The sequence below is a fragment of the Mastomys coucha genome, unplaced genomic scaffold, assembly GCF_008632895.1.
Source record: "Mastomys coucha isolate ucsf_1 unplaced genomic scaffold, UCSF_Mcou_1 pScaffold8, whole genome shotgun sequence".
NCBI lineage: Eukaryota > Metazoa > Chordata > Mammalia > Rodentia > Muridae > Mastomys > Mastomys coucha.
The window spans coordinates 9211507-9236831 of record NW_022196914.1 but is presented as its reverse complement, the minus strand read 5'-3'; the positions used below and the strand labels follow the sequence as shown (position 1 = coordinate 9236831).

At 42.5% G+C, this 25325-nt stretch overlaps 1 protein-coding gene across 5 annotated transcripts in view; it reads right to left on the bottom strand.

Moving 5' to 3' along the window:
• The window catches only part of Drosha (drosha ribonuclease III), a 108563-nt gene that overhangs the window by 12263 nt on the left and 70975 nt on the right, over positions 1-25325 (bottom strand). For all 5 annotated transcript variants that reach the window (XM_031360440.1, XM_031360439.1, XM_031360443.1 and 2 more), the window contains exons 23-29: positions 20857-20916; positions 19398-19497; positions 16106-16208; positions 14218-14288; positions 9344-9388; positions 7825-7982; positions 6322-6427 (exon numbers count right to left, since the gene is read on the bottom strand). In XM_031360440.1, the coding sequence (XP_031216300.1) occupies positions 6322-6427; positions 7825-7982; positions 9344-9388; positions 14218-14288; positions 16106-16208; positions 19398-19497; positions 20857-20916 (643 nt within the window). The remainder of the gene's footprint in view (positions 1-6321; positions 6428-7824; positions 7983-9343; positions 9389-14217; positions 14289-16105; positions 16209-19397; positions 19498-20856; positions 20917-25325) is intronic.

Sequence of the window (25325 nt, the reverse complement as noted above, 5' to 3'; positions counted from 1 at the left end):
CAAGGCAAGATGCTGATACTATAATTGCTATTCTCCACAGAGGTGTTATCTATAGCAGCATCAGTACTGGGTAAGGTTTGCGTGCTCCTCCCTCAATAATAGGGAAAGGATTCCAGGAAGCCATAGAATCCCTCTAGATTTTATTTTAATACAAAACCTTCTAGATGTCCTTTTTCTTACTGCCTTCCAAATCCTCCCCTTTACCAAATAGTAATCTATCCCTAACAACCTTTCTAGCCCTCACTGAAGTTTAATTTTAAATCAGAAAAAAGAAAGAGAAGTACAGCTAAGGCCTTTGTAAGCCTGACAAAGGGACTGTCGATCCCTGGTGCAATGGCGACGGCCAGTACATAGTCCAAATCTCAGATTCTGGTTTTGAGACTTTAAGACGTCCCTACAGACGTCTCAACAGAGACGTCTCCCACAATTACTTTAAACTTAAATTTCCATAAGAACATGAAGATTGATATTCTTCCTTTAACTTAGACACTCTTGGTTCTAGGAGGAAGCCATAGTGTGGGACATAAGCTACCCAAGAGGGCCACCTAGTGTAAAGCGAAGGGACAGGTTTATTATTTTGAGGACTTCCATAGAAGCGAAAGCGAAGTATACAATTAAAATTGACAGTGATATGCCACACAGGTCTTTTATACCGAGAGTGGTGGCTAGATGGTCTCCATTTCCCGTGATAATAAAGAAAAGGCACACAAATGACAGCCAGCAGAATTCAGGTCAGACACAAGGAGCCAAATTATGTCAGTGATAGAGAAATCCTGTCGGGAGGCTGGGGAAACCCATCTTCTCAGAACAGAATGCTGTTAGATAGGGTACCTGCCTGCCTGGATGATTTATACTTGCCACTGTCAGGAGGCAGCAGGGCAGGATGAGATCACCGCTTCTCAAATGTTTGTAATCCCTGCTCTCCCTCCTACAATCCCGCACCATTCCTTCCTCTAAAATCAAGCAAAACACTTCCACAAGTTCATCTTGCTGGTGCACTTCACCCCCTGGACACAGCGCCCGACACACAGCAGGTATGGAGTGAGCAGCTCCTGCTAGCTCAGCAGTGGAACAAAAGGCTAATGTCCCACACTATGGCTTCCTCCTAGAACCAAGAGTGTCTAAGTTAAAGGAAGAATATCAATCTTCATGTTCTTATGGAAATTTAAGTTTAAAGTAATTGTGGGAGACGTCTCTGTTGAGACATCTGTAGGGACGTCTTGAAGTCTCAAAACCAGAATCTGAGATTTGGACTATGTACTGGCCGTCGCCATTGCACCAGGGATCGACAGTCCCTTTGTCAGGCTTACAAAGGCCTTAGCTGTACTTCTCTTTCTTTTTTCTGATTTAAAATTAAACTTCAAGTGAGGGCTAGAAAGGTTGTTAGGGATAGATTACTATTTGGACGTAGGAAGGGACCAAGTTTGCAGGCGCCATAGGACAGGCATCAGTTTTCTTTGAGGTTCTCTCTCTCTTCACACTGACCTTACCAGGGAACCTTACCCTAAAGAAGAACTTCAGTGTACACACAGAACATCCTCCCTAGACATCCCAATCCAAACTTGACTAAGCTATGGCCTCTGCACCTGATTCACATTCCTTCCCGAGCAGGCCCTTTCAGTACTCTCACAGGGCAACCCTTTCCCCAACAATCTGCAAGATTTAGAAGACAGAGTAACATTTGCTTTTTTGTTTTTATTCTTTGGAAAGCAAGTGTGTACCCAACCAGCTCAATGTAAGGCTTTCCAATGTGATTAACTGCCACTCTGTACCTTTAATTACAAGAAGGAATCAATTGCTGCCCTTCCAATGCAATTCCAGTAATCTGCACACTTCATTTTTTTAATCCTTAAGCATTTTGAAGTCGGTTTCCAGTTCACTTCTTGACATGTAAAGTAACAGGGCATTCCTCTACAGAGCCACATGCTCTGCCCTCGAGGTGGCGGTCTCTTCTCTGGCTCCCTACTCTACCTCTTTACCAAATCTGTACTGTGGAGCCAGCATATGCTAGGGACTGCAGGGCTGGAGAAGAACAACAGCACACTCTTACAGAACTTCTGATCTAGTGGAAGTAGGCAAGCGGAAACAGAATAGCGCTAGAAAATTCTAGCAAGTGCTAGAATAGAAAGGAGCGCAGGGTTTAGATGAGTGGAGACAGTGATCAGGTCAGAGCTGCCAAGTGAAGGAATGCTAAAGGATACTCAGCAACATAAAGAACTAGGTGCAGAACGGCCTCCATACAGAAGAGTAGCGTATGCAAAGGCAACAGTAGAGGATCTGGACCTAGCAGGCTGGTGCAGACTGGAAAGAGCTCAGGACACAGGGCTGAACAGGAAAGCAAGACCACTAAGTCTTGCTGGTTCTCCAGCCACTGCCCAAAGAGGAATCCAAAAATCACTAATCTAAGCAGTGCAGATGATTCATTCAAAGACTACTTTCTGACTACCTTTATAATAGGAATTTGCAAATCAACCAAAATTCAGAATAAAAGACCAGACAAAGTAGTTTCAGTTTATACTCTGATGGGAGAAGACTAGTAAAACATATGCCTTGCTTGTCCTAGGGAGAAAATGGAGATGCAGTTCTAGTCTAAGGGAAGGGAGGCAGGGACAGAGGAAGGGGTGGCATGTTAAAAGAGGCTTTCCTCACCAGATGCCTGAACAGAGAACTAAAGGACATGAGGAATGGCTTACAAGGATTACTAGAGAAGAATTGACTACAAGGATTCCTAGAGCACATGCTAAGTGCCTGATCTTGTAGGCCAATATCAAATGGCTGAAGCAACTAAACAACTTTTTCTTTTATCTTTAGGACAGAGAGAGGTCTGACGCAAAGGAGACTTGTTACCTGGTTGCCCTTTCAAAATGATCCCTTTAGGGTTGTAGCTCAACCTGCTTAACACATACAAACCCTGGGATTCAATCTCCCAACACTGGAAACAGAATTCTTCTACATACCATACCAAAGACAGACTGGGGAGGAGGAAAGGGCCAGATCTGACGGGAGAGGATGGCTGTAAGTTGGACAACAGCACAGGCAGTGAAGCTGCAGCTCACACGCAGAATTAATGACAAAGGTAAAGCAGGATATGCCAGTGTTGGAAAGACGTAACAGGAGACAGAGACAGAGTTAAGGATGATCCTAAGGCTTCTGGCAACTGAAATAACAGAATAATTCTTAAGAGGCATGAAGAATACTGAGAGAGAAGCAGAGCTGAGGGTAGAAACTGAAAACCTTTATGTCAGAGGTACCTGCTAGAAATCTAATTAAAGGTTTGCATGTTCTTATATCCTAAGTATTTGAGTATTGCTATATTCCATAGATATGAGTCTAGAGTATGAGGAAGAGATTTGGCTTTGGGCATAAGTCAGGAAATGGCATACAGATGTTTTCAAAGTCACAAGACAGAAAGAGATCACACACGGTGTAGAAGTCACAGGAGGGGGAGAGGTCTGACAACTGAGGCCAGGGACAATTTCGACGGTAGCAGATTGCAGATAAATGGCTAGTTGGTGGAGTCACCGAGAGCTGTTGCAAAACGCCTCTCTTGATCAAACACATAACATGGATTGGATTGGGAGTACAAGTTGATAGGAAAAAAATGACTTCATGCCATCATAAGATCTGGGTCTCCTGAAAGATTTCAGCTTGAAACCATCTATCTCTTAGGCTGAGAACAAAAATGTCCTCAAAAATACCAAGGAAAGCTTTTCAGAGTGTAGCAGATGGTCTGGGGGAAATCTGGGGACCTGGGAGCTCACTCCTCTTGCAGAGGGATGCTCACTCTACTACCCTGTGCTTTGTATGACCAGAACCTCAAGCTTCCCATGCTCTACAACTTTTTAAGTGTTCCTGCCTCTAAGTGGGTCTCCCCGGAACACCCTGATGGCTATGAAGAACTCCCTTCAATGACTCAGGTGATCAGGACTGGGAGGACAGCTCTCTGTGATCGCCATTAGGTGGTAACGAAAGGACAAGCTCCAGTAATACCGGAGTAACACTGCTAGGACTTGGGAAGAAGAGAGGTCAAGGGAGGACACAAAGATGACTCCTAGGTTTCTGATACACAGTATGGGATAGCTGATGCTGTAAGCAACCCATTACTCTGGGAAACGTCAAGAAAACCGAGGTGGAATAACATATTCCATCTTGACACCTGGCACTGGAGCTCAAGATAGAAGTGAGCCTGAAGAGATCAGCTGCAAGTTTCCTGCCAGGAAGGTAAAATTGCTGACACACATGGAGTGGACTGTCTGAGAGACAATGGATTAGCTGAGATGTGCTCTAGCTTCTAGTGGCCTCTTAGATGCTGACATATTTCCTAGCTGGAATGAATAAGCTGAACATGCTAAGGATTCTAAGACACAGTAGTTAAGAAAAGAGGTATGGAGAGATCCAGAACATGGTGTGACAAAAGCCAATAGAGATGCCATTCAAGGAGGAAGCAGTCACGTCAATGTTTAACAGCCTTTACAATATGTGCTTGTGACACATCATCGTGGTCTTGCCGACAGAGCTGCTGGTACTATTCATTTCTCTCCGAGCTCTGTATAACAATACTTCATAAAACCACCATATGGATCACAGTTTTATCATTGACTACCACCAGTCTGACAATAAAAACTCTAATTTTAAGATAGCAAGGCTGATAAACTCATTTGTATGAGCTGTACTTCTGCAGCGCCCATAATGCTAGCATTTGGGAGGCTCAGGCAGTAAGACTGCTGAGTTTGAAACCAGCCCGGACTACAGAACAGAACCTTATGTCAAAGTAACAAAACCAAAGCAATCTCACCGCCAGCTCTGAAGGGAGCATGGAAAGAAGCCAGGCCCTGCACATGCGGCACTGCCCTGGGTTGGCTTCATCAGCTCACGCTTTACTTTATTCAGTAGCAGAGCCGGCTAGGGCTGGCGCATCTGAAAGCAGGCCCATCCCTAAGACCCTAGAGGATAACTCAGAAAGAGCAGGGCCTGCTGAAGCACTTATTTTCCGGAGTCCGCAAGGCGAGCTGTCCTCAAGCTACGTGGTGTGCTTTGGCTACTTCTCACATAAACCAGGCACTTCTGACATGTGTAAGTCTCTTCTGTAGTTGAGAAGGGTCAACACACAACTTACTCCTTTCCTAAGCAAGAGGTAAGACTCTAGCTCCCAAAAGGTTCCTATTTTCTAAAGAGTTCAAAGAAACAAATCTTTGTCTCTCTCTCTCTCTCTCTCTCTCTCTCTCTCTCTCTCTCTCTCTCTCTCTCTCTCTCTCTCTCTCTCTCTCTCTCTCTCTCTCTCTCTCTCTCTCTCTCTCGAGGGCAGTTAATTTTTAATGGCACTCATCCTGCTCCCTTACAACTAAAGAGATGACAGAGGCTCAGCCCTCACCCAGTGAATGAGGAATACTGCTGAAAATTCCCACCTGAACTCCATGTTCTCTTTACTTCCAATGCCTAACATCTCAGAGCTGCAGAACTATGATTCAATTCTAGTCAAAGAAAACCACACACAACAGTTTAAAAAGTATGGAAAAACGGCTATTAGTGTTAACTCAACAGAGGTCTCACTGAAGAACACAGGGTGACTGTCATATTCCACCTAACGAGAGCCCCAGCTTTCTCAGTAGGCAGTGCTCAGGGGCTGCTCAGCGGTTAGATGGAGGCCTTGGAAAATCAGGGACTGCTAGGCAGGCTTTTCCCACCACCCTAGGTTTACTACTGATAGGTTTCACAGTAAAAACTGTATACAGCAAACGAAAGTGAATGCAGTCTGATTTTGGACGGCACAAGTGAGAGGAATGGTGGGTGATTTACTTCATGTATGACTCTAACCTTGTCTCTGCACTTCCCTTCCAATTCTGCCCCAGAGTCAACGTGGCTCCCCACTGCCTCTCTGTCTATTCCTTTCCCTTGTTTCTCTGGACTCAGTGTGAAGAAGCCACTGCACAGAAACCGATTCTTACTAAATTCACAATGGCTAAAATCCTGCTCCTCTGTGAAGGCATCACCAGACCCGTGACACCTGCCCTGCACCCTTTTCCTGAGCATGTAAGTCCAGCAACCAGCCCGCGCCTCTGGAATAGCTGATGTGCTCTACCTTATACACAGTTACACTCACGCACACTTTTATAATGAGCACGTGTGTGTATAGGTACATGCATACACACACACAACTTACATCACAGAGTATTTATTCCACTGGGGAAGAAACATGACCATCACAGTCACCATGAGATAAGTGAGTGATTAGTTAAACGAGCATGTATCTGGGCCTCCTGTTCCTCACTCTCCGTCCGCTGTCCTGCAAACTTCAGAGAGGGAGTAATTGAGGATGCTCACCGTCAAGTGTCCCTCATGATGGTCTGGGAAATGAATGAACAAGTACTCCGTGGCCACCAGCTGCATTATAGAGTCACCCAGAAATTCCATCCTCTGATTGTGACCTCTGAAAACAAAACACCAATGTAAATACACCAGGAAGTACTTGTGGATTTAAACAAACAAACAAACAAACAAATAAAAAACCCACATAATTTTTAAGATTAAGAACTAAAAATATAATTTGTTCGTTTTGTTCTAAAGCATAAAACTAAATACAGTACCCTGACATCCTCAACTGTGGAAAAATTCCAAACATGAATTTAAAAAAAAAAAAAAGTAATTTTTTTCTTTAATCATGGGTATGTGTGGTGTTTATGTGTTTGTGTACAGGCATATGCATACAAGACCAGAAGATCACCTGATCCAGGTGATTTATTTTGTATCTGACTCTAAGCAAACTCAAGCACTTCTTCTTCTTCTTTTTTTTTTTTTGGTTTTTCAAGACAAGGTTTCTCTGTGTAGCCCTAGCTGTCTTAGAACTCGCTCTGTAGACCCAGCTGGCCTCGAACTCAGAAATCCGCCTGCCTTTGCCTCCCAAGTGCTGGGATTAAATGCGTGCGCCACCACCGCCAGGCTCAAGCACTTCTTAATCTCTAACGCGTCTTTCCAGCTCCAAAAGGAATAGTGTAAGGATAAGTGACTACTACATTAAGATCAGTGAAAAGCACCTGGCTAAAAGCAGACTGCTATCAACTGAAAAATAAAGTATATACATACACACACACACCTTGTAAGAAAAGAGCCCCTAAGTTTTTTCTAAGTCTTTTAAATATAAGTTATTTATTCAAATATGGAGTTTAATTTACAAATGTTTACACAATCTATGTCTTTAATCTTATAGTTTTAAAAGAGTTGAGAATTTCCCATGCAAGGGAAGGGGAAAATGTTTTTTATATTCCATAACCATGTCCACACACTCACACCTACAGTTTTGCCACTTCCCTCCCCCCTTTTTTTTTCATTTTTTGCTGTTCTGAGAACTGACCCCAGGGTTTTAATCTCTAGCAAAGTTTTTCTTATTTTCAATTTCAATAGTCTCAACAAATTTATCTAAAGTAGGAATTAGGAAGTCATATCCAGTCACAGCCTGTTTGAAAGTTTTACTAGAGAATAGTCTTTTTTTTTTTTTTAAATCCATGGCTATTTTTAAGGTGCTACGACAAATCATAAGAAACAGACCACATGATCTTCAAAGCTTATAGCTCTTAATCCATATCTCAGTGTGGACAAAGGGTCTACTTCCTTCAGATCTCATAAACTTCAAGACATCAAGATGTATAGCAATGGAACCAAAAGCATAGGGATAGACAACAGTCCCTGACCCACACCGCCCGGCAGCTGTCTGGCCGTGCGACTCTCCTGCAGTGTGTCCGCCCTCTCAGTTCCCCTGAAGGGCAGGAAGGTTTGGAGCCCCCTCCTCTAAAAGGTCAGGTAGGGGCAATATGAGCACTCTGCACTCACAGGGTCAGGTGGTTAAAGCCCACGGTTCTCAGTGTGAAGGCCCTCGCCAGAAGCCGCACGTGAGTGAACACCACTCCAATTGCTTCTTCGAACTCTGTAAGTTTCTGTAGAACTGGGGAAGTTTCAATAAGTTGCCGATCCGTATTTGGCTCTTGTAGCTTTGGAAAAAAATAGAAATACATTTAAAAATCACAGGTTTTTTGTTACAAGAGTAATTATCAATTCTTGGACACTGTTCTGTAAAATTCCATCTCCCGTGGGCAGAAATTTCGGAAATGCCAAATAAAACCTGAAAGCCTCTTTCTCATCTCTTAGAATAGCAAACAAACCTAATATTTAAAGAAGGCTCAAATAATATTTTCCAATCTTCATTCAAATTTCAAGGCCAAGTTCTGTACATAGATAGTTCAAAATCTCTGGTATTAGACTAATTCTCTAAGGAAGACACAAGCTGAAGAACAGCTGCCATATACACACACATCCCCGCGTGTGTGTGTGTGTGTGTGTGTGTGTGTGTGTGTGTGTGTGTGTGTGTGTGCAGGTGCTGGGAATTGGTCTTTCTGACAAGTTTCTAGGAAATGGGAGCTGCTGTCTGGGAACTGCCCTTTAAGAGTCTCTGATTTTAGAGCAACTGAACTACTCTGCAGCTTGAACATACTGTGCAAACTGTTTTGGCAAATGAACATCACTAAAACTGATTTAGCTTCCGGTATATGTTATTCCTCCTCTAGCCAGGTGGTACTCCATGTAAAAAGCATCTAACAACTGGCAAAGAGAAAATTTAAGTAGTATAACTAAAATTAACACTTTCAACAATATTGGGTAACTCTTACTTTTACTAGAATCTTCTTGCAGCGCTGAATTGCCAATTACTATCATAAATCTTCGATGGATACCTGATCACTATTGATTACTATTTATGTTAAATACATATTTACATACAACATGTGAGACTAGGGGAAATACACATATCCTAAACTGAAGCAGAAAGAAAAGCAAAGAAACTTTTAAAGTTAACTGAGGAAAATCACGTCACCATGTATAGATCTTCTAAATTCCTAAATCCTGAGTAAAAAGCTATCACACAGCATTAAACCTTTAGTGTGCAGTAAATTTTATACAATCTGAATCAATTTCTAAAGCCCAAACTAGGTTAAAATTTAGCAATATTCATTTAGTATTTGTTCTACTTTTTAAACTATGCCCAAAATCGTCTCTAACATCACTTTCCCTCCAATGGTAGGCATGTGGCGTGCAAGTGGCAACACCGTGTAAAGCGCCCGTCAGGAGAGGGCTATTCCTCCACAACTGCTCTGTTTGTCTCGTCAGGAACACCACTCCCATGCCTACCAGACCATGTGAGCTCACATGTGCATCCTACTATTTATTTCTGAAATCTCCCTGATGCCCAACATAAAGTCATACTTCTGGGGAAGAGAGTCAGAGACTAAAGGTGGGGCGGGGGAGGGAAAGGCAGGCATGGCGTTGCGGGGCTCACTGCAGACAAGGTCGTACTCACTTGGAGTGGGTGGAGAGGATAATTGAGCCAGACTTCTCGCAGGTCCTGGAAAATGGAATGATGTCTTTAGTGCTCAAGGGAGTCATTTAACACACTCCAGAGTACTAAATAAAATGTCATTATTTGAAATACTGAACTATTTCAGATGCTGACTCCACTCACTGCAAATTCAATAGTGCTAGCAAACTAATTTTTTAAAAGTGTATTCGCCACTCAAACTGCCTGTAGTGTCTGTAATTAGCCTAACCCTGTATTAGGCGGGGGAAGAAAAGAACCTTTTAAAACTAAGTTCCATGTTTGCTGAACCCAATACACTGGATTATACGACTGTTGCACTCACTGTCACCCCGATGTCACCCCATACACACACATGCTCATTATAAAAGTGTGCGTGAGTGTAACTGTGTGTAAGGTAGAGCACATACTTCTTTTTTTTTTTTTTTTGTACAGATTTATTTATTTTATGTATATGTACCAGAAGAGGGCATCAATGTCAGTATAGATGGTTGTGAGCTACCATGTGGTTGCTGGGAATTGAACTCAAGACCTCTAGAAGAGCAACCCCAGGCTAGAGATGCTAGGCTTTTTTAAATAAACAAGAAAAATAACCTAAAAAGAAATGTTTTTCTAAAGTTTGGTTTTTGGCAAGACACAGGAAAATTTAGGATCATTTGTGATATAAGGCATAAAAGGAAATAGAAGCTCAATGGTCCTGAACAACTTCCTAACAAAGCACAAAGGCTCTCAATGTTGAAAGAAAGAATGTTAAATATCAAACTGTTCTTCAAAGCCACAAGAAAGGACTTTTGTTAACCAAATCAATAACCTCTCCCTTTTATCAGAGTGTCACCCTGCACCCCCACACTCCCAGTGTTCTCTCCACATCTTGTCCTCCCACCCCCACCCCACGATGGATGCTTCCTGTCTGCCTCTGGCCACCTGTCTCCTCTGGAGTGCGGCCCCATCCTTACCACCCGCCACCCCTGCTTCTGTCTGGATTCTTTTATTCCGCTACAGTGACCTCTCATCTAGGCCATGACTGGGAACACCTTACGGGCATCCTTACCTCACACACACTCAAGCAGTAACCATCCCTTCCCTTTACACACGAAGCTAGGGAGTGTGCAGGCTGTGGTGAGGAGCCTAGGTTTAAAGCTGAGCGCATGTTGGTAACTTATTCTCCCCAGGCCTCTATTTCCACAGGTATAAACCGAAGATAATCCTAGGGCCTACTTCCAATCGGTCCCTGACAGCAGCTCAGTGATTAGCACACTACAGTCATTATGCCCAATGCGATCAGGGAGAACATCATGATCAACAACGATGCATCAGCAGCACTGACAAGTCAGCTTTCTCTTCCAACCTTTCCCAGTGTCTCTAGAACTCAAGACTCACGTTGACACTGATTCATTTCCTCCTTGCTGCTTCATGGTTTTCACTTAAAAGTACTTGTGATTTCTCCTTGGATGTCCACGGCCACCCATCTTGGTGCAAATTTATTTATGCTACCTTACAACAATTTCACCCACACCTGTTTCCTTTTATGTATCCCAGTGGAGTATCAGAGAAAGTACACTGATAAACATCTAGACTGGGATCCCAGCAATACTGTTAATTAACTCTAGGACTATGGCTTGCTTCTAGAAAATGCTCAAGATTGGCTGGGCCATTCATTAACATAGCATATTGATATTAAATACCCATTATGTATTAAGATAAATAGTATACAACTCTGTCCTCACAGAGGCCTAATGAGGAATAGCAGAGGTAAATAAACAGAGTTTACATACCTGCAGTAGGTCCCTGAATAGTGAAAAATCATTTTAAACTACACCTCAACTGCCTGTTTCTCAGACAGACTAAATCTCGTATGAACAGAAATGGAGGTCAGGCTACGACATCAAGCTGGGAGGAAGTGGGTGCCAGAGGAAAAGCATCACTCTGCCTAAGGTTATGAGAAAAATCTCCAAAGAGGACTTGAAAAAGACAGGAAATCTAGCAAACCCCGGCAGAGAGTGAGAACCAAACACCAGTCAGACATAGGCAGCAAAGAAAATGTCTAACGATGGCATAAAGACAGTGTAGACATAAAAGGAGAGTGACACAGGCAGAAGCACCGGGGGAAATTTAATCGAAGCACTCAGAAGGCAGAAGCAGGTGGTTCTAAACTCAAGGCACCCAGTTCTACAGTGAGTTCCTGGTGAGCCAGGGCTACAGGCTGAGGCCCTGTTTAAAGAGCAAGGAAACCCCACCAAACCTTCTACATGTTACATTGTATAGACTTTGGTGGCTAGTACTCAAATATCTTAAAACTGGAAAGCCTGTCACTCACACAACACTGAAGGATGATGACAGACAGTTAACAGGCCTTGAGAAGAATGCAGGACAGCTTCGAGGGAAGGACATCAAGACCCAGTCAAGTGATAAAAATTTAAAACTGAATGGATATGGTGGGGAGATGGGGAGCTTAGGGCAGAAAAGAGTCTGAGGGCTATGATTTAAAGATAAAAATAAAAGCAAAGTATGTTCAGGACTAAAGGTGAAAGGGCCAATACTAAGCCCGTTCAAATGGCAAGTCTGTGGACGACTCATACCAGCCGATCAGAAGCAATCTGAAGAGACACCTTTTCCAATTTCTAGCATGCCAGAGAAAGGCCTGGGTCAGAGATGCTGGGGACAGATGTACAACGAGAAAAGAGAGGAGAAGATAGGGAAAATGATGTAATGCTTTTCTATTGTTGTAAGGCGGCCCACAGGGCAATCAGACTGAAGCTTTCCACACAGGCTGACTCACTGGGCAAGACTGGAGGGCTATACAAACTAAACGCAAATAGTTCTTAGAAAGAAAAGTCAGCTGAGGGAGACACCCCTGCTGCTGAAAGGGCTGGAATAAGAGCACAGATACTGTCAACAGGGTAGCTAACAGGAAACAAGGCCTCCTTCCCGACTACCTGCAGAAGAGGGGGTCAAAGGACCCACTGTGAGTACCTTCTGCCCTCTCAGCTGCCTTGCTCTGCCCTATCCCCTAAACAACAACTATCGGGACGCTGGGTTGTTAAACCACCTCACAGTAGTATCGAACCTCAAACTAACCCCTTCTTTTAATTTGGTCGCACACATAGCAGCCAGCCAACATCCTCAATATTCAGCACCAGCCCCTTAAAGGACGCCTCTCTCCTCAGTAACACAGATACCCCTTATTTACAGAGAGTTCATCAACCTGCATTAGTTGTCTGTTTTTTTCCTGTTTGGCTTATTACATTTTCATCACACACACACACACACACACACACACACACACACACACACACACACAGAGTTTGTCGATGTTTCACCCATTCAATAGCTCGTAGATTCAAGCCAATTTGGAAATGTCAGTCAAGTTAAAAGGTTCCAGCTTGTATACATGAAAATTCTGAAGCAAAAAGCTATGTATTACTGAGCCTTCCCCAGTTTTACAAGAGACACCAAAATGAATGCTGAGCCTCATCCCTTCCATTTGTAAGATGATGCTCAGGCTCGACTTTCCCATTCAGACACTTCTTCATTTCACCCTTTATTAAGTACCCAGTGCTGGGCGGGTCAGCACCGCACTGGGCGCTGGAAGTGCAAGATAAGCTTACTAAGTAGACAAATGGGACAGCAAGGTTGAAAGGGGGGGAAAAAAGTCTGAACGCAAGCAGATCCAATTAAGAACACAGGATAGAGAGCTGCGGGGAGGAGCCCAGGAGAGGGTGCAGGTTAAGCCGGGACAGAGGAGCAGCGACGGCAGAGGTGAGGGGAACACTGAAGGAGGGAGGAGAAGGCTGCGCAAGCTGCCAACAGAAGATAAAAGCCAGAAAGGGGATATTTTAAAATTTGAGAAAAAAGTCCTAAAATACATGCCATCTGCTACAGACACAAATCAAGACACACAGTTGTTTGTGTATGTAGGGCAAGATGGGGGACCACGGGTCTGCAGATAACTCCTCTATTACAAGCAAATACACAAACACAAAAGTCATACCGTCTCTAGAAAGACAAACTTAACAATTCTTGAACAGAACATGGAGGTCACATGTTAAAAGTATTGACTTTTATTTAACCACACAGAGCAACGCAGTCGTAACACCTGACAGAGTGTAAGGTGACAGCTTCACCAGGCTTACAACACCCCGTGTTCTTCATTCCACAAGGGCTTCTTCATTCAATTATGATGCCACTTCAGTTTGGAATACAGAGCTGCCTTTTCGCTTTAATGCTACATTGACTTGTTTTGGTACAGAAAGCATTTAGGATGCTCTAGCGTGTGCAGGGGGAAAAGGGTATCTCTGGCAATATTAATGGCTTAAAACATTAGTAACAAAAACCATCTTAGAATCTTTAGGGAAAAAAACAAACCTGTAATTTGCTTTAGAAAAAAAGTTCTCCTAGATTATTTATTCATGGGCCCATCAGAAAGTCCTGTCTAAAATAAATACATTCCTCTAGTTTACATAATTTACAAAAAAACAAAAACAAATCAGGAACTGACTAATATCATTAACTGAGCCTGCATAGAGCGAGTACTCACATATTTAAAAATGTAAGATCATAATTAACCTAGAAAATCTACAGAACATAACTCCTATTGTATTTGTAATGCACATTTAATCTAGAAATGATTGAGTGATCTTTCCACAAGGAAAAATCATCAGGTTAAAAAAAAAAAAAGAAAAATTCCTGGAAAAATGTCCCAGAACTCTCAAGTCTGCAAGAGCTTATGGAGCTGATGCTGACTTGACACCCACCACCTATGGGAGGCTGGCATTTAGTTTTTCCCACTGTCTTTCCAAGAAACAAAACTTCTGCACTGATATATTGATGAGGAAAAAAAGACGACTGAACATAAATACCGGATCATTAAAGAGCAAGCGTCCAAATAACTGCTTGGCTTCCTCCAGGCTTCCCTCCAAGTAGACAGCTCCTAGATGAAAGGAAGCAGGTGTCAAAGGAAGGCTGCATTAATATTCAGAGAAAATTACACATCTCTATAAAAAGCAAAAAGGCAAGCTAAAACCAGTCACAGAAGAAAGCCTAGGAGCTGAGGGGAGACTGTTTTAAAGGAACACTTTCCTGTCCTTAGCTATGCTTTTGTGCTAAAATTCAGACTGCAAATATAACGTTAATTCACTAAGATTTGTAAGCAGAAGAGGCTAGATATGAACTCTCGTGAAAGATATGGCATATAACCTATTAAGGAGACAATACTAACCATACTAAAGAAAACACTTCAGTTTCTGATTTTACAGTGCATTTTAAAACATATATATATATATATGTTAACAAAAAAAAAATAGATAAAACCAGAAACTAGACCAATGAAGGCTTCTGAAAATAAAATCAAGGATAAGCTCCACTGTTAATCTGAAATAATGAAACACTGTAAATGCACATTAACCATAAGCTGTGAGCACTATAGCAACATTTTAACTTGAAAGCAAAATAAACCTAGAGTAGAAAAGTAATATTTTCTTAAAATCAAAATTTCATGTTTTCAGAACAGCTACATTTCCATATATAAAGTTAAAATGCTAACCTACAAGGCTTTAGATCAGTAAGTATGGCTGAATGTATTAATAGTTATAGCAAGGTGGATGCAACAGCAGCTGCAGTTCAGGGACTGGCAGGCGCCAGGGTCACCACTCCACATTCCTCTCTGCCCCTTTTCAGGAAGGTTCTCGAGATTCAGGCTCAGAGCTGATTGGTGCAAGCCTCGGTTCTATGAAACTCCACTCTGGAACAGGGTGCTGCCAGGAGCGGGATGACTCGAGAACTCCGTGAGGCAGTTACACTTTCTCCATCTCTGACAGGGAAGTGAGGATTGGGGACTGGATTTTCTATCAGAGACATATATGTGACCAGTGATGGAAGCCTGTCCACTCAAGCCTAACGCCAAACCGAAAACCTGCCAAATTATGTGGACAGGGCACAATAACTCCATGTGATAAACTCTCTGGAAACACACCTACTTAGTGAGAACACACACTGCTTGGAAAGAGTGGAGAACTGTTAACATTCTTTTGGCACTATCATCAATTTAAAACTGTAACAGGAAACTTTTGTGTGCATTTCCAAAGAAAGAGGGCAAAAAAAGTACAAAGGTCTTTGAGAAATAAATGTACTTAATCACTTATTTAAAAGCAAGAAACTGTTGTTGACTATAACATTTTATTATAAAGTATATTTCAATTACCAGCTAATTAATTCCCCATTAATTTTCCTGTACCAACAGCTAACCATATGCTGTACATATAAAGTCTGGGTGAAAAGTGTCTATATTAGTCTTCTTTTTCAAAATTAACAATAGTTACATAGATTCAAAACCTAGGATTAAAAAGATTTTTTTTTTTCCAAGATAATAAAATCAAAAAATCTTGCAAACCATTTAAAATGTGTTCAAAAGCCACACTGGGACATTACTAGCAACTCAGTTCCCATTTTTGTGTGTGTGTGTGTGTGTGTGTGTGTGTGTGTGTGTGTGTGTGAAATATAGAAAGCAAGCCATCTACATATAAATTTATTCCAATTCAGGAAATGCTAGGCATGACATCAGACACCAAGAAAGTAATAACTAGAAAGCATGACTGATTGCTTAGAGACACTACGGTAACTACAGCACAATGTGGTGGGTGTTCACATGCTTTAGGGACAAGCACTTGCACTGTAAGCTTCTATAAGGATGTTCATGCACTATCCCACAAGCTCAATACATACAAGAAGCAGATTTGAAAGGGAAATTACCTATCAATGCTTCAAAACAATTGGCCATTGCATGGCGGAGGTCTGATTCTCTACATAGGTCGGGCCCATGGGCATACAGCATAAATCGATCCAGCTCAAGTTTCTATAAAATCCAAAATGACAAAAGATGAGAACATTTACCAAAACAGTCTTGTATATCATGGGGAAGGAAGCAATGGTGATATGCACAAGCCTTATGCAGGTTTATCAGGTGCTTAGTCTAACATTCACTAGAAATCTACATGGTTCATCTCGACCAGCTGAAGTATTTTCCAAATTCCAACAGTCAGATTTGGGGTCAGAAATGACGAGCTCTGGCTTTTCAAATCTAGTGCAAACCAAGTATGAGATTTCACTAAAAAAGATTCTGCTATAAGAACATGGGTGTTTGGATTCACTTAGAGGATGCAAAGTAACCCAAGGGTGTAACCAAAAGTTTTGAGTCTTTGGTCCAGAATTAACATGACATGCGTGATGTCTGGTCCCACACAGAACAGGTGAGGTGTGGCCCCTTTACCTTGATTCCCATGTCTACTCATTCCATATCCTAATATACAATTAGATATAAGACCTTTCAGAGCTAGACCCAAACAAATAAATACTTCCTTATAAAATTCCTGAGACTTTTTCACAAAAGGAGAAAGATACAAATATTGTATAAATATGAATTAAATGTTTCCATTTCCATAAAATTAAAATTTAAAATACTTCCTAGACATCTGAAACATACTATGGAATAAGACACGAGCTAATGAACAAACTAACGGCTGCAATCGTGTCAGTCTTTGGATTAAAGACATTCAGACTCCATCCATATCCACTTGTATTGGAATCACTGCTAAGAATCTAGAGTATAAAGCATATTCAAATCAGTTTTGCCTACCACAAATATAACAGCACAAAGTTCCTTAAAAAACAAAAAACACTTGATCCCAAAGTGCCAGAGTTTATACTAGACTATGTAAACGTCGTCTGTTTCACAGCCTCCCTGGGAAAATACAATTGCTTGCTATCTCTGGAGTCCTGCTTGAGAGCTAACTGCAAACTGCATCTTTATGTGACGAACACTCCTTCTGGGGTGCTGTGGAGTTCCAACTTCTCACATAGCCCACCCACTCTCTTAGCCTTGATTGACTACACAGGCTTCAGCAGAGTGAGCACTGGTAGGAAGCCCTAAGATGCACATCAGCTGTCAGTCTTTCTCCAACTCCTTGCTCCCCAGCAGCTGCAGGACTACTGCTCTAGAAAAAGGTAGGACCACCATAGCCTTCTGCTAGAGACAAATGCTCCAGGGAAGAAAACTAGGTAATGGGTTTTTTGTTTGTTTGTTTTTGTTTGTTTGGTTGGTTGCTTTTTTTGTTTTGGTTTTTTGTTTGTTTGTTTGTTTGTTTTTTGTTTTTTGAGACAGGGTTTCTCTGTTTTAGCCCTGGCTGTCCTAGAACTCACTCTGTAGACCAGGCTGCCCTTGAACTCAGAAATTCGTCTGCCTCTGCCTCCCAAGTGCTAGAATTAAAGGCATGCGGCACCACTGCCCGGCTGAAAACTAGGTAATGTTTGGGGAACTTTGTACGATAATTTATCATGTGTCTGGGTCTACAAAAAGATTTCTATTTGATTATATATTAGGATATGAAATAAGTAACTTCAGAAATCAAAGGAAAGAAGAATATGGCTGAAGACACCATATTCTCAGCACTTTGATTCCAAATCAGAGAACTGTGGTAGGGTAGGTTTGGTGAAATAAGACCATATAGCAATTCCTAAAGGGAAACAACAGCCAGCCAGTCATTCCTCACGGCTCTGGATAGCATCCAATGTGCTATGTAATGACTTGCTTTCAGGTTACACCTGGTAAATATCCTCCCTACTGTCATCCAGTATCTGAAGAATAGTTGAACAATTTCACTATGACCCAAACTGGAAAGAAAATGAGGATGGAAGGCTGAAAGCTCTTGATTATTACATACTTTCAATCACGAAGTATGCGACATACCAGCTAAACACTAAAGCGCTTTTCCACGGCACGTGGACGTCACACACTGCTAGGCTGCTAAAAGCAAGTGGGTTCTTCTTGTTGCTTATAGTTTTTCATTAGGCATTCTCAATTACATTCTCCAGTGCCACCGAGGGTGGTTTGCAGCCTACCACTGTAACTGTGATAATGTCCTACACAACATAAAACGCTTCTGTGCTAACACAAAAACCATAGGCTGAAATTTGCTACATGTTTAATACTATTAACATCCTTACAAGATCAAATCAACAAGCTAGTGTTTTCCAACCTTTATATCAAAATAAAAGGGAAGGGAAAGAAACTATTTAAAATAAAAGCAAAGGAAAGCTTTTCCAGTAGACACGTCTAGGAACTTAAAAGCCTTCATTCTTTCTGATGTTGTATAAACACAAAAGCCTATAAAATGTGAGAATTTATTGTAAGAACAATGATAACACTAGCTGCTACAAATTCATTTACATCTTTGTGTAATTTCTATGAACAAAGATCATGAAACCCATTTTAAATAGAATCATGAAAACTAATTTCATTTAATTCACAGCACCAGCAAGTGTGTGGAAGCTAATGTGAATCCCACTCTATACATGACAGAGCTGAGGCTTTGGGAGAGAGCAACTGCCCCATAGCCACCCAGGATGCAAAAATAGGGATAGACAAAATCCTAAGGCGTCCGCCGAAATGACCACGTTCCTCTCTGGTACGAGTTACCGTAAGATATCACATAGAAATGGCAACACCAGATCAGACCAGGGGTATAACATCCTGGATGAGTCTGTTCTGTTAGCCACTCAGCTAAGTCAAGGAGGCACGCATACAGCCGAAAGCTTAAAGCCTAAATTTTAATTAATGGGATTTGTGATTTGGAGATTCTCAAAGGTCTAAAAAGTATCCCATATGGATGTGAACTGCCTGAAATATTCTGTTCAAACCTATAATTCTGCCTGTTAACATAAATTAACAAACAAATGTATTACAGAAGTGTTTCATTTCTTTTGCATGGCTCCCATGTTCCTTTCCCCCAGTTGCTTAGCTGTGCGCGTACGTCTGTCTGTTCCTTACTCATCTGTGTTCGAGTTACTGCACAGCTCAGTTCATTAGCTGCTAGTGAAACCCACAAAGGTAACAGACCAAAACAAAGAAACAAACCACTCCACCATGGTCCGGTCCATAAAACCTGACTCCCTGGTACACTCTCAAGAACGGTTCACCCAGCTGCAGAATTCTGTGGCCTCCAGAAGACAAGGACAGACTGCAAGAGCTTCTGATGCCCGACAGTACCTTTGCAAGCATGGCGAGGTGCTGATTCTGAACAATGGCAGTCCGATAGGTTGCCAAGCCCCCTTCCTCCAAGCTAGGAAACAAATAGTACAGGTGGACACTGCCGGAAAAAAGACCAGAAAAGAGCAGATAAATACGCATCGCAAACTGTCTGCAGCTCTGCAGTACAGGCACAGAGGTGACATGGTGTCTGCAGATCCTAGGCAGGTACACTCAACTAACCTAAAGAGTCAATTATTTACAAACACACAAAACCCTAATAGCAACATTTACTCATATGCCCATATGTATTTGTGTTAAAAGATTTCTCTGGGGACAGACACAGTGACAGTCATCTGCTATCCTAGCATTCTAGAGACAAGAGAATCAACATAAGTATAAAGCTAGCCTGGTGTATATGGTGAGTTCTATGCCAGCCAGGATTAGATAGTAAGACCATGGCTCAAAAAGTAAAAACAAATAAAAAGATTTCTCTGAAATCTGATGATACAATCTGTCACACTTTTGTGACTAAGAAAAGCAAACATCTAAAAGTCCAAACTTGGGCCTATAAACAGATGCCTTTCTCTGGGTAAGATTATGGGCAGCCCCTGAGGACAATCCGGGGAAGCCCTGAGTAGCAATGTGGTTGTAAAGTGTGTGGAATAGAGCACTGAGTGACATTTGGCAGGGTCTATGCAATGATGAGTGAGAGAACTCCAGGGCAAAGTGTGGCCTGGGTAAAAGGCTACCCAGAACACATCTGAACCACAGCTGCAGCTGTCTTCTCCCACAGCATTTACTTCAGCAGACCTGCTGCCCACCCAAACAGCTAGTCTTGGAGTATTAGGAGATGGCCCCTTCTCTTTATGTTTTTCGGAAAACAAATGACCATAAGATAATAAAAATAGCTTAAGACAGTTCCTAGGGAAGCATGTGTCACCTCCCTTAAGGAAAAGATTGTGAGCATGGAAAGACAAAATGCACTTTCCAGTTTGTACCCTCAGTGAAAAAAACCTTAGAACACACAAACACACACACACGCACACAACCCCCTAATCATTAAAACTACTTGGAAGCTTCACTTCCCTCAAGATTAGACAGACAGAACAGGATCAAAGGCAAATCCTGGAAGATGAAGTGACATTTTAAAATATCATCCTTTCCCTTTCAAATGGAATATAAGCTCTGAAGCATTGAGCCCAGGCCCAGCTGATCTCCTGTGGCTGTGAACAACTTTAACACATGCTTGACAGGACGGAGACACCAGCCTTTCATCTTGTAATCTCACTCATTACAGCAGCAGCAAGAGCAGTTGTCAGGGCCAGAGCCACAGACGTGTGGCTTTTAAGCTTTCAGAGGAGAAAACACACGGCGTTCCAATGCTTTGCTTGGAATTGCTGGCTAATTACGAAGGAGGTAACGCTTATCAAATGAAATCATGGGGGTGGGGGCACCCAGATGGGGAAGGCCTACTTACCTGGTCAGAAACTCAACAACAGCATCTCCCAGGAACTCCAACCTTTCATTGTGATTAATCCTACAATGAAAATGCAAAGACCACTTAAAATAGTACATTTAGGGACAGGGAGGGCTCAACAGGTAAAGACATTCCTAGGAAGCCTGATCATCTAACTATGAATCCCAGGGCCTACATGGTAGGAGAGAATGACTCCAGACAATCTGTCCATGGATCCCCATACATGCACCATGACATAGATGACAAGCCAAGAAGTTACTCAGTTGTTCTAAGAAGAAATAGAATTGCCAGGTGTAAAGGCTCACACCCATAAGGCTAGCACTTGAAAGACTGAGGCATGTGGAATGTCCTTAAGTTTAAGATCATCCTGAGTTATAGAATACCTGTCTATCTCTGTCTCTACACATACACACACACACACACACACACACACACACACACACACACACACACACACACATTTTAAAAGAAATGGTAAATTTTCTAAAAGAAAATAAGTTACATTACGTTATTCTGAGCCATGAAAATAAAAGTCCATTTTCTTTAGAGATTTTTTTTCTAACAATTCAAAGTATTATACAGCAAAATCTATTTAAAGTGAAACATAAAACCCTGTTAGGAGTATGGGGGTTGGTGTGAGGAGACAAGCTATATCTGAACTATAGGCTTTGTTAGAGAATAACAAGACATCCAGTCAAAGAACAGGGGCTACTTTAAGTTATATAATTTTAAATGAGGTCTTACCGTCATAAATTTTACCTTAATTTCTTTTATGAATTTTCAGAGACAGAGACTATGTCTAGTATTTTAATTACCAGAAACTGTACCATTCAGTTTGTTAAAATCCAAGATCACAGTACTAAAATAGCTTGCTCAATAGTGAATTTACTATTCATTAAAAGAAATTATATCTGGCTTTAGTTTTAATTTCTACATCATGACTAAACTGGTGATAAGTCATGAACCCCAAAATGGGGCGTGAAGTCCACTCTAGCTACTATTATGCTGGTCAGTTCCTAACCCAACAGTTCATCTACAAAATGGACTACGAGTGGTGCTTTGCATGAGAACAGTTCCCACAGGCTCACAGATTTGAATACTTGGTCCCCAGCCCATGGAACTATTCAGAAAGAATTAGGAGAACATGTCACTGAGGGTGGGCTTTGAGGTTTCTCGATGCCACTACTCCAGCACCATGCACCCTGGCTGCCATGCTCCCACTGAGATGGTAACGGACGCTCCTCTAGAACGGTGAGCCTCATATCGAACGCTTTCTTTGACAAGTTGCCTTGGTCACAGTGTTCTGTCACAGCAGTATAACAAGCAACTAAGGCTCTGAGTAAGCTGCCTGTGCTCACGGCAGCAAACCTCCTGCTCCTTTCACTGTTTTCTGCTTTGAGCACCTTTGTTACCAATAAAGCAGGATCTAGGGTAAGATGTCTGCCGAGTAGTAAACACTGTTGTCAGAACTGAAATAACAGGCGTTACGAGATTGAGATTATCTGTCACATTTACATCTCAAATTTTGTCTAAGAAATGTCAATGTACCTCATAAAATATATAACCCCTGTACAGCAGCAAACAGTCTAAGGTGCCATTTATTCTATGCAAAGCCATCTTGGCATTGGCCAAATCCAAGGGTGGACAGACATATTCTGCAGTCTCAAGCAAAGTGACTGGTAGAATACATCTACAGGGACCCTGAAGGCCAGGAAAACACATTCCCACCTCAGGAACTTCGGAGAGAAGAGGCCACAGCCTCATCAGATCTCAGGCTCACTGGACTAGCATGGTCATGTGGACAATGCTGGGGGGAGTAATAGAGGAAGACACTGACCTTTGGCTTACACACACACACACACACACACACACACACACACACACAGAGGCATGTGCGTATGTACACACACTTATACACATATACCACATACACACAAACAGCAACTATTGTGAACCATAACTTTTTTCTGTGTTCTAACATTTATTTACTGAAGTGTCTTCTCTTGAAAGGAACTGGTTACAAGATGAAAGGGCTAGGAAAAAGAGCAGGAACACAGACTTCGAAACTCTCACTGTCTAATAAAGAAAATCAGCTTGGCGGTATGATCAGAATACGCAGAAGAACAAGACATGTATCACAGAATCAACACCAGCAGGATTTCACAAGGCCGTCTGGGTACCCCAGAAGCAAATGTAAAATGACTGTTACTGGCATTCGAGGAAGAAAGAATGCCTGGCAACTCAGAAAGCCTGTGGCTCTGCACATGAGGAAGACATGCCTGTAAACACAGGCCAGAGCCAGGTCACGGGAGCTGTGGCTGGCAGGTGGCCGCTCAGCCTTGGCTCAGTTGTCGGAAGGAAGCTTTGGAGCAGACAACAGCTACAGTGAGGCTCAGAGGTAGTAAGATGTCTAACACAACAGCAGCTCCAGGGCAAACAGGCAGAATGTGGAATGTGGCCGGCTGCTCGGAGGGTACTGCAGGATGGGCACAGGGGGTCAGGGCACCAGAAGCAGTCTGGGAAGAACTCAGTGGACCAATGTGCTGGGCTTGGTGCCTCCCTTCTTCTCCCCTTGATCAGCACCACCCAACCTCTTGCTTGCGATCTAACCACCAATTTTTACTCTTAGGAAGTGTGCTTCAAAGATAAGCAGATGCTTCCAAGAAGCAGAGACAACTGCATCCCATTTCTAACAGCGACTAAGAAACAAACAAAGGAGAGGGCAAATAGTTTAAAGTCAACTCAATTATTCAAGTGCACAGTACAAAACTGACCTATAATCCGGGAACAACTGCCTGCTCTAGCCTGAGCCCCTTGGCAGTGGTTTGCACGGTTCACTTTTGATCTTCACTAAAGCACTTATCAGAGCCTCTCCTATATAATTCAGGTTTCTAGCATTCTCATCTTACTCTAGGCAATCATGTCTCCCGAGGACTGGGGGTTTTGTGGTACTTGGTTTTGGATCCCCTAAAATACCTGCAAACTGCCTCAGACTAAAAGGCTCTGGATAAACACTGCTGAATTAAATTTGTACGAAGCGTCTTAAGTCCGGCTTCTGTGGCCGCACAGCTCAGAGGCACTGGCAACAGTCAGGAAGCAGACCCTGCAGCAAGGCCCGGGGCTCTTTCGGATCAGACACTTGAGGTCAACTCTATATCCACAAAGCCCACAAATCCACGGTAGAAGTCAGAGAGTAAGAGAAGCTATTGGTTCTCTGTCTGCGGTACCATGATGGCATTCTGTCGGCGGCTGCTGCTCTCTGCAGCACGCATTCAAACTCTTACCCCTACACACTCTCTAGAAGTGGAATCCAGAGTGTTATGAATGCTAGGCATGCACTACCAGACAGCCAAGTCCACCCAAAAGGAAGAGGAGGAAGAGGAAGAGGAAGAGGAAAATGGGGAGGAGGAAGAGGTAGAGTCCTCCAGTAGTCTGAACAATGAACACCATCAAAAGATATACTTTACAGACAATGGTGATGGGTGTGATGTGGGAACTGTGCAGGGTTCCTTGTTTTAAAAACTGGTCATCATTAATCCCAGCACTTGGGAGGCAGAGGCAGGCGGATTTCTGAGTTCAAGGCCATCCTGGTCTACTTAGTGAGCGCCAGGATAGCCAGGGCTACACAGAGGAACCCTGTCTCAAAAAACAAAAAACAACAACAAACACAAAACAAAAAAAAAAAAAAGAACTGGTCATCAGGAGCTAGAGAGATGGCTTAGTGACTAACAGCACTAGATGTTCTCTCAGAGGACCTAGGTTCAATTTCAGCACCCACATGCTGGCTCATAATAGTCAGTAACTCTAATTTCAGGAGACTTGACAACTCTTCTGGCCTTCATAGGGACCAACCATATGCATGGTGCATAGACAGACATACTTTCAGGCAAAACATACACAGAAAATAAAAGCTGCCAACAAACAAAACCACAGCTGCTCATCTGGCCAGTGGGATGGCTCAGCAAGAAAAGGCACTGAGTGTCAAGCTTGATCTGGACCCACGTGGTGGAAGGCAAGAACCCATCCCTGCTGGTTGTCCTCTAACACCCACATGCAACACACTATGTGTGCCCTACTCCCCTAAATGAAAATGTAATAAAAGCATAAAACCTGGTCATCTGGAGTCTATGACATAACAAGATAAAACAGAACCAGGCTATTGTATCTCCCAGGGTGTGACTAGGTACTGTGTTAAGTAGTTGTTCTTCTATAATCTCAGACTTGAAAGGACGCCACATGGTCATAGACGACATTTCAACTAGAATTTTAAAGTTCTGTACTGCTTTTCTTTGTACCTCCTGTTTGTTTTGTTTGTTCGTTTGTTTTTCAAAACAGGGTCTTTTCTCCTAGCCCACCCTGGCTGTCCTGGAACTCACTCTATAGATCAAGCTGGCCCTGAACTCACAGATCAGCCTGCCTTCTGCCTCCTAAGGGCTGAGATTAAAGGCATGCACCACCACTGCCCAGTT